A 9,302-nucleotide genomic window follows, 5' to 3' on the forward strand; every position below is an offset into this window, starting at 1 on the left:
GAATTTGGGGAGAGGTCCTGTTTCCTGTGTCCTCCAGGCCCAGGCCGGCAGGGGGAGTAAGCCTCTGACCCCGTGGACACCCCGGCCGGTCTGACCCCGTCGCCTCTCCTAGATGTCATCCACACGGTGGGACCCATCGCCCACGGAGAGCCCAGCGCCAGCCAGGCGGCGGAGCTCCGCAGCTGCTACCTGAGCAGCCTCGACCTGCTGCTGGAGCATCGGCTCCGCTCCGCGGTGAGGGGGCGGGGCTCCAGGCGGTGGGTGGGGGCGGCCTGGACCCTGGGCCCCTGGGAGGCGCCCCGCGCCACCCCCCACCCCGGCGACCGGCGGGAGGTGGGCGGAGAGTGACGCTGTCTCCAATTCCCTCTCACCTCCCGCGCCCGCTCCAGGCATTCCCCTGCATCTCCACCGGCGTTTTTGGTGAGTTGGGGGCGGTGCGTGGAGGGTGGGGGGGAAGGTGTGGAAGGGGGCGGAGCGGGGCTAGGAAGTGGGTGGGCCCAGACGCTGGAAGGGACCCCGGCCGACGGGGGAAAGGGGTGGAGTTGGGCGGGTCCCAAGAGGGTGAGGGGGCGGGCCAGACCCTGGACTCACTCCCGCCCGGCGGGGTCCCCAGGTTACCCCAGCGAGGCAGCGGCGGAGGTAGTGCTGGCCACGCTGCGCGAGTGGCTGGAGCAACACAAGGACAAGGTGAGTCCTGGGCCCGGTCCAGGGGATCAGACAGGGGTGAAGGGGGTGCACCCCGGCTCCGCTAACCAGCCCTCGATGCAGCCCCTCCCCTTCCCTCGGACCAGTTTGCTCTCCTGAGCCCGGGCGGGGGCGGTCAAGCGCGGTGTACCGCGAAGCTTCGGTGAAGGGTCTGTGGGCACCTCCCCCACCCCCAGGAGCAAGGCAGGTGAAAACCTGCAGCGGTGGGGGCAGCAGTGAGGCCAGGCAGCCTGGGTGCGGGTGGCCCCCACCAAGGCTAAGCCGGTCCTGGCGCAGGTGGACCGGCTCATCATCTGCGTGTTCCTGGAGAAGGACGAGAGCATCTACCTGCAGCGGCTCCCCCACTACTTCCCCGTGGGTGAGTAGCGCCCCCCCCCCGCTCCCCCCCGCGCCCTCGCTGGCTCCACCCCGCCCCCAGCCACCCCAGGCAGGCTCTCACTGTCCTCTGCCTTCCAGCCTAACCACCGGCCGCCCACCCTGCCCAGGACCGGTAAGCAGGGCCTGGCCCACCACGTGGCTGCCCACTAACCTGACCACTAACACAGGGGCTCACTCCCTGCCCCCCACTCACCCCCACGCAGAAAAGCCAGGAGGGCAGCCTGGGAGGCTGGGGGAAGCCCAGGGCCCCCACTCCCTGACCATTCTGCTCTGCCCACAGACTCGCCGGGGCCTGCTGGACCTCGCTCCCAGCTCTAAGAGGTCCCTGAAGGCTGCAGCTGGGCCTGGGCCCCACCCCCCACCCTCTTCTTTCCCTCAGCACCTCCCCTTTCTCCCAGCAACCCCCACCCCCAGGCTTCTAATAAAGACCACCCCTGTTGCAGCAGGCCTCCTGTCTGAGTGCTGGCTGGGGAAGGAGGCTGCAGCCCAGAGGTGCAGATGAGTGGCTCTGGCTTAACAGGGTGGCTCTGGCTTAACAGGGTGGCTCTGGCTTAACAGGGTGGCGAGAGCGCTTGGTGAGCCGGGCGGGCGGAGGGACGGGCTGGACGGCAGAGGTGGGCGGCAGCACTTGACATTTATTGAGGGCCTGCCCCCGAGGAGCTCACAGCCTGGGGGCCAAGAGCCCACATGTGCTGGGCTGGAGGAAGAGAGAGGTAAAGGCAAAAAGGCAGGCGATGCAGAGACACTGTGGCCCAAGCAAAGGGGGTGCAAAGCAGGCACAGGCAGGGGGAGAGGTGGGGAGGAACGGCGCCTGGCAAAGCCCTGCCTCGACCTCAGGACCACGGACCAAGCGCCGGCTTGAAGGCTGCCCCTCCCCAGCCAGGTGGGTACCATTTGCGGGGTCCATGGGGGTGCCCGACCCTCACAACCTGTCCTGAGGGGAGGGCGGCCCTGAGCAGGACAGCTTGGTGGAGTCAGGGCCTAGGAGGGAGCAGGCTGAAGCTTGGGCTAGCCCAAATCCTAGGTCCCTGGGCAAGGCCCCAAAGAACCTCCCAGATTCTCGTGGAAGCCCCTGAGCCAGCTAAGGAGAGGAAGGGAGGCCTGGGTGCCTGAAGGGAAGGAAGCAGGTAACCAGGAGGGGTCCCCAAGAGGCCTAGGCCCCTCAAAACTGCTCCTGGTGGGGGGGCTCGGGTGTGGACAGGGGGCGGCAGGGGGACAGCCAGACACACAGCGGCCAGGCAGGCAGCAGCAGAGCAGGGACACGCACACACGCGGCTCACCACCAGCATCCCCTTTAATAAAACGTGGAAGGTTGCGTGATGGGGCGGGGGGAGGGGGGAGTGAAATATGACCATTTACAACCACAGAAGACCTCTGTACATGTCTAGCGCCTGGCAGAGGGGAGGGCAGGCGGGGCCGTGGCACGCCGGGGCCGGCCCTATTTGTAGAGGATATCGTAGTGTCCTGGCCGGTAGAGGAGGTACACCTTGGGCTCAGAGCCCTCGGGGAAGATGTGCGGGTTGGTGGTGCCGCCCTCGCCGCGGTCCATGTACTCCACCTGGATGGAGACGCTGAGGGCCTGCGCCAGCGCGATGATGTGGATGTGGTCGCTCTCCTTGCACATGGGCTCCACCTCCTGCAGCACAGGCAGGGCGGGGTGGGGTGGTCAGAGCCCGGGGGGGGGGGGGGACCCCCCCCCCCCCCCCCCCCCCCGTGCCCCTCACCCGCCCCACGGCCAGAGGGAAAGGGGGGGGCGGCACCTGCTGGCAGAACTCCTTAACCGTCCGCCCGCCCTCGATGAAGTGCTCGAAGAACTTGCTCTCCCGCTGCAGGTAGCCAGACGTGAGCAGCCGCAAGTACACCACCAGGTAGTCCGACGTGCTCTGGTCGTTGAAGGAGGCCAGCAGGTCGGCCACGGAGGTCTGCTTCTCCACCTGCTCGATCAGGTCCATGAACTGCCGCCCGGGAGACAGAGGGGTCAGCCCCGCCGCGGCCGGGTCACCCCACCCCCACCCCGGCCGGGAGGGCGATGGGGCTATGGCTGGGCTCACCGTGTTGTGGAAATCCTCGATTGTGAACTCAGTGAAGCCCTGGGACACCAGGTCCTCTTTGCTCTTGGCAGACACCGCCTTAAACCTAGGGGGAGGGGGCAAGGGAGGCCGGCATGGGCTCACGGGGCAGCAGCAAGGCTGGCCCAGAGCTGGGGCACCGGCCAAGGCTGGCAGTGGGGCACAGGGGTGCAGCTCAGCACGGAACACCAAAGCAGGAGCCCAGCCTTAGGGCCTTAGCTGGGGGCTGCACCTCCTAGGCCCCAAGAGTGGGAGGGAGCCCCGGGCGGCCCTTCCTGGAACTCCCACTGCGCCCAGGCGCCCACCCGCCTCACCGCTGCAATTCCTTGCTGTCGTCTAGCAGCGCCTCCAAGTGCGAGAATCCGAAAGCTCGGTAGAAGCAGTTTCCATCAGGCCTGGTCTTGCGGATGTAGGAGTACTTTTTGTGGAGATCCTGCAAAGAGGCAGCACCCCCACCCCACCCCCAGGCCCGTCAACACCAGGCCAGAACCAGGGTAGGCCAAGGGAACACCCCCCATCCTTGTCCTTGACAGAGGTCACACCATAGCAGGGCCAACGGAGCTCCCAGCAGCCACCTGCCATCCTTGGCCACTGACTCCGGCGATGGGAGTCGGATGGGAGACCCACTGGCTGGAGCCCCAGCAGCCTCAGGACCCCAGAACTTAGGCACACACTGACTGCTGGGCATCCGGGCGTCGTCACCAGCCCCCGGGCCTGCCGGGCAACTGGGCCCACGGGCCGTTTCTTCCTGAAAATGGCCAGATGAATTCGTGCTGGTCGAACACGGTTTTTCCAGAGAGCGGTATTTCAAATCATGAGTCGAGGGTAAAAAAATTAGGATGCGGGTCCAGGGCTGGGCTCCACACGGCAATCCCCGCCTGGAGAACAGCATCCCTGGTCTCCTCCAGCCGGCGCTGCCTGATCACAGGCCCCTGCTCAGGGCCAGCTCTGCTTTCCTCCCGTCACCCGACGCCACCGCCTCCGTCTGACCGACCTCCCCACACACGTGGGCCACTGAGGCTGCCAGGCCTCCCTCCCCTGGGCCATCTCACGCCCGCTCCATTCGCTCCATTCACTTTAACCCCCCCTCTTCCCAGTGACCTCGCTTTCTTCCTGAGGACTTTCACCGAGAACCCCTGAGCCCCGGGACACCTGCCGCAGCCTTCTCTCCTGCTCCCCGGAGGGGCTGAGGCTCCCCCAGCCGCCCCCCTGGTCCACCTCAGAGCCGGTCCCCTCCCTTGGGCTCAAGGACATTGTTCCAGGAAGCGCCCCCTCCCTCCTGCATCACGCATTTCCCTCTCCCTACTGGTTTAGACTCAACATACATAAGGCTGGTTCTTGCTTAAAGAAAAAAAAATCCTCTGCTTCACGAGAACGAACTCCTCCCCAGCTACCACCCCATTTCTCTCCTTTACAGCGAAACTGCTCTGGACGTCGTCGGCGCCCACAGTCCCCACTGCTCTCCCGCAAACTTGATCCAAGCAGGCTTTCACTCTAGTCAAGGCCACACCTGCCCTTTCAATCCAAGGGCCAAGCCCGCTCCTCCCCAGACTGGCTGCTCACAGCCTTTGCCACGAGGGTGGGGGAAACGCCCCCCGTCACGTGATCCATCCACCCACCGCCCCACCCCTCCTCGTCCAGCCTGTCCCGTGCACAGCACACAGGCCCTAGCCTCGCCGTGTCTTCCTTGTCTTTTCACCTTGTCAGGGCCGCTACCAAACTACACAAGACAGCACACAGCACGCGCCACCTGCACACACGCCCTCCCGCTGCAGTGGCTGCATGGGATGGCGGCGGGGGGGTTGGGGGGGGCGCGGCACGCGTCACCCCACTCGGGCCGGGGACAGCGTCACTCATCCCTCACCACTGCTGCTCTCGGGATTCCAACAGCCACAAATGTAACTCCCCGCCTGCCCCGTCTCGGCCCTTGACTCCCAACCTCGTGCCTCACCTGCTCGTCCTGTCTGGGCTGCCCAACCCCATGGGCCCATCCTGACCCCCACGGGGCCCCTCACCTCAGAGCCCACCCCTCGGGGTGGGGGGCAAGTGCGAGGCGCGGCCCCTTGGCTGTTCTAGCCAAAACCTATCACCACCGCCAGCGCCCCCCACCCCCAATCCAACACAGATCCAAAGGCTTCAATCCACCAAGTCTCCTGTCGGCAGCTTCTCGAGACCCTCGGGCACTCCTCCCACCCCCACTCCCACCTCCAGGCCTCCTCCCAGGTGTCCCTGCTCCAGCAGCCAGAGGAACCAGAGAAACCTGTGAACACTCCTCCTCTCCCTGGCCCCGGGCCGGCTCCCAGCCCTGTCCTGCTCCCCCGCCGCACCTCAGCCCGGCCCTGGCCTGCCCCACTCCGCCCAGCGCCCACAGCCTGCTCCCCGGCTGCTCCCCGGATATCACGCCAACGCCACCCTCTCGGCTCGGCCCTCCACCTGACCTCCCACTCCCTCTCTCCTTTCCCGGCTATACTTGTCTCCAGAGCCCTCACCGCCTTCTGCCATTGACACCCAAAGTCCCTCTGCCTGATTCCGTCTTCCCACTGGGACACACGAGCTTTGTGGGGGCAGGAGCAAGTCAGCTCCTCACTCTGCTGCCGGTACCCAGACCAGTGCCCGGCCCCCAGCACGTGCTCACAAATGGTCAGTTACAGCACACAATGCACACTTAGAGCCCAGATTGTTGTAGCTATTGGAAAAGCTACTACAATCATCCCAAGCACTTGCCCCGTGCCAGGCCCTTTGCGGCCAGCTAGTGTCCACTGCCCTAAACCCTCACAGAGGAGCAGAGGCGCCCACGTCTGCTTGGGTTCTGCTGTCCAGGCTGAGGACCTTCCCGGCACAGAGTAGGGGTGTCACCAGCACTAGGGCAGACCACCCGCACAGACCACGCAGAGTGGACACTCAAACATTTGCTGAATGACTCAGCGGGAAGAACAACAGAGGCTCCAAGAAATTCAGTGCCGAAATTCACACAGCCAAAAGTGAAGCCAGAACTTGAATCCTGATCTATCAGGCCCCAAAGCCAGTGCCGTCAGCTCTCCATAGTCCTCTTGGGTAAATCACACTCTGAGCCGGGGGTCAGAGTAGACCACAGGCCCCACACCACAGGATCTGGCCTGCAGGTGTGCTGTTGGAGCCACAGAACATTTTACATTTGAAGTAGGAGATTCACATCAAAATCCTTATTTCTGGATTGTTTTGGAAAAACAAATCCAGAAACAATAGAGTGATAGGCATGGACACTCTTATTTGCCCTGGGGGCTTCTGCTAGAGCTGCGGTACCGTCTACCACCTTCCCTGGCCACTTTCCATCACCAAGCTCCCTGGCCCCTGATGTGCATAACCCCAAAGGCCCCTCCCTTCAGGAGGAAGGCTTGAAGCATCTCTGATCTTGGGGCGGCGATGGGGGTAGGGAGATTTACTAAACCCTCAAGCTGTGCCCACCGGATACTATTTACACACACTCACTGTGTGGGCTCCCAAGGAGAGCGAGTGGTTAAGGGTCTCACCTCAGGCTGTGAGAGAGCTGGGCCTTGCACAGGTCCGCAGGCCCCTGTGCCCCACTGCTGGCTAGCGCTCCACAAGATCCCAGAGACAGGCAGCAGGAAGTGCCTCTGCCAGGACCCGCCTCTCCCAGCCACTCAGCCCCCTGGCGAGCAGCAGGAGACCGCAGCTCCTACCCAGCCTGCACCAGGCCCCACAGGCCTCAACAACCACCCCATGAGCAGATGCTTGCTTCATTCTGATCGCACAGCAGAGGATTCCACAGCTCAGAGACACTGAAGGACCTGCCGAGGACACAGCTGCTGCACGGCAGAATCAGGCTGGCAATCGAGGTCTTTTTGATTCCTGAGCCCGCACACTTGAGAACAGGCAAGCAGAGGGCTCCCCCAACACGCAACCCTCTCTGAGGCCAGGCCAGCAAGGAGCGGGTCTGAAGCAGACACACTCCTACCCCCTCAGCCAGGCTCCCACCTTGATCTTCTGTTGATAGATGTTGTCATCCTCAGCATATTCCTTGTACAGGACCGAAAGTTCCAGCCGCTCCGAGACCAGAGGGTTCTGCACAGCAATCTGCAGGGGGAAGGAAATCTATCACGCTCTGGCACGCAGATGGAGTGACCCACACCTAACGGCCAGAACACCTAAAGGAGGAGAGCTAAAGCAATCACCCCGTGCCACAATGACACCCCCCCATCCTGTCCCTCCCCAAGACATCCAGAACCTAGCACAGCTTGGAGAGGAGGAGGCTTCCACAGCAGAGATAAGTAACAGGCCTCAGGCCCAGGCTATGCTTCCCCACAACAGGGCCAATGGCCACAGCCCCTCACCTCTTGCTGAATTCGGTCCTGCTGAGCCATGATGGCTTCATCATAAGCAAGACAGTTAACACCTGGAAGAAGGAAGCAAGCCAAGGATTACCGTGGGCCCTAGCTCTCTCCATGCCAGGCAGCTGGGCCAGTGACGAGCAGCCAGGACCAGGAAGGGCAGGCCTGGAATCTGCAAGTCTGCATTTCACACACTGCTCTACCCCGATGGTGTGATCTTGGCCAAGTCCCTTCCCTCCCAGGCCCTCATTTTCTCATCTTTAAAATGAAAGGGCAAAGATGTGTTCTGCCCCAAGGTGTACTCATTCAGCTCTAAACACCCCCTCCCCTGACCCTCACTTTCTAACATCAATTCCCAGCAGCCCAAGAATGCTCTGGGGCCAGGCAGGGTCTCTTGGGGAAAGTAAGATGAGGAGGCAGCGTTCCGGGCTGGAGGACAGCTTCCCATAAACCTGCACTTTAGTCCATCACACCCTTCCGCCTTCTGTTGTGCTGGGTTTTCTTAATGCCCCTTTTACAAATACCAAACGCAGACAGGCGAAATAACCTGTCCAAGGTCATAACTAGCAAAGGCCTGAGCGCAAACCCAGGTGTGCCTAATTCTAAAGTCTGAGCTTCTTACCACAGTATTTCCTCTGCTACCTCGCTGCAGAGGCCTTTCCTCGGCTGGAAAGCGGGGCTACCACCACCTTTCTCCCCTCATTGAAGTGTCAAGAGGGAGGGGGGGTACCCTGAAGGCACACTGGTAAGTGTTCATCAGTGAACCTGTGGACCCCACCCTCAACAGCCACTGGTGAGAAGCCAGAAGACCTGAACTCTGGTCCCTCTCTCGTGTGATCCCGAGAAAGTCCCTGCCGGGGGCCTGCGCCTCCCAGCATTCAGTCTCTCCAGTGTGCGGTTAAAAGTGGGTGTGTGTGCGCTAAATGATTTTTAAGACCAACCCTTTCGGGCCTGGGCATCCCGGATCCTCAGTGGGGCCCTGACCCGTCCCTTACGCTGCCCTGAAACACGGCAGTCTCTCCCACTCAACTGACCTACTCGGTCCCCGCGGCCTAACCGTGGGTGGAAAGGGAGAGGGCGGCACCGTTTTTGAAAGGTCCCCCTCCAGAGGTCTAAGAAAACAATGCCCAGGCAGGCGGAAAGGGGCTGCAAAGCCAGAAGAGGGGGCTCTACCGGAAACGAAGGCTGCAGTCCTCAGGGGCACGCACGGCGGCCGCCCGCAGCCCCCGGCCGCCCGCAGCATCCCGAGCGACCCGCCCAGTCCTTTGTGCTCCGCGGCCTGGCGTAACTCGACGCCCTGCCGGGCGCGGGCTGCTCTGGAGAAGGCGGGCTGCCAGGGCCCGGCCTATAGGCCCCGGCCCGACTGCAAGGACTGGGACCGGAGGGCTGGGGACCCGGGAGCCGGGCGGCCGGCGCGGAGGGGCTGGGCGGGGGGCGGGGCGGCTCAGGCCCCGCCCCGGGAGCGCGCGGAGGGAAAGAGCCGCAGGCCTGGGCCCGCCCCGCTCGCTCGCTCGACCGCCGGCCCGGCCGGCCGAGGGTCGCGGCGGCGGCTCCTTCCATTGTGAGGGGGAGGGGAGGCGGTGGCAGTGGAAGAAAGGGCCGTCCGTGCGTTTCGCCTCCGGCCGCCGGCGGCCCTGTGCCCAGCCTCCTCGGGAACCGGCGACCCGGCATCGCCCCTGTTAGCCCGGGCCGGGTGGTCCTCCCCGGGTCAGTACCTTCGGAGTCGCTGCCGAGCGGCTCCTGCTTCTGCTGCTGAGGTTCCTCCGCCGCCATCTTTAAACAGCGCCGCACTGCCGACCGCTTCCGGGTTAGCAGTTGCCCT

The 9,302-nt window shown here is 63.7% G+C and overlaps 2 protein-coding genes across 2 annotated transcripts in view; one reads left to right on the top strand and one right to left on the bottom strand.

The window, feature by feature from the left end:
* Positions 1-1,521, top strand: part of MACROD1 (mono-ADP ribosylhydrolase 1) — a 141,779-nt gene extending 140,258 nt beyond the window's left edge. The window contains 5 exon segments of the mRNA XM_059403009.1: positions 113-234; positions 390-420; positions 614-687; positions 982-1,063; positions 1,364-1,521. Of these exon segments, the coding sequence (XP_059258992.1) occupies positions 113-234; positions 390-420; positions 614-687; positions 982-1,063; positions 1,364-1,401 (347 nt within the window). The 3' untranslated portion in view covers positions 1,402-1,521.
* A 177-nt stretch (positions 1,522-1,698) lies between these two features.
* OTUB1 (OTU deubiquitinase, ubiquitin aldehyde binding 1) lies at positions 1,699-9,302 on the bottom strand. The gene is made up of 7 exons (XM_059403022.1): positions 9,196-9,302; positions 7,484-7,545; positions 7,128-7,226; positions 3,467-3,585; positions 3,135-3,219; positions 2,844-3,038; positions 1,699-2,719 (listed from the first exon to the last, which is right to left on the bottom strand). Exons 1-7 carry the CDS (start codon positions 9,251-9,253, stop codon positions 2,522-2,524), a joined length of 816 nt encoding a protein of 271 aa, XP_059259005.1. The 5' UTR covers positions 9,254-9,302; the 3' UTR covers positions 1,699-2,521.

Source organism: Mustela nigripes, chromosome 1, assembly GCF_022355385.1.
Source record: "Mustela nigripes isolate SB6536 chromosome 1, MUSNIG.SB6536, whole genome shotgun sequence".
Taxonomy (NCBI): domain Eukaryota; kingdom Metazoa; phylum Chordata; class Mammalia; order Carnivora; family Mustelidae; genus Mustela; species Mustela nigripes.

What these genes read in the sequence shown, in the direction of transcription:
- OTUB1 (XM_059403022.1), bottom strand. Translation starts at nt 9,253, where the DNA reads ATGGCGGCGGAGGAACCTCAGCAGCAGAAGCAGGAGCCGCTCGGCAGC. An exon ending in TCTATCAACAGAAGATCAAG is followed by an intron (nt 3,586 to 7,127) that starts GTGGGAGCCTGG and finishes GCCTCTTTGCAG; the next exon opens with GATCTCCACAAAAAGTACTC. An exon ending in TTAAGGAGTTCTGCCAGCAG is followed by an intron (nt 2,720 to 2,843) that starts GTGCCGCCCCCC and finishes CCTGTGCTGCAG; the next exon opens with GAGGTGGAGCCCATGTGCAA.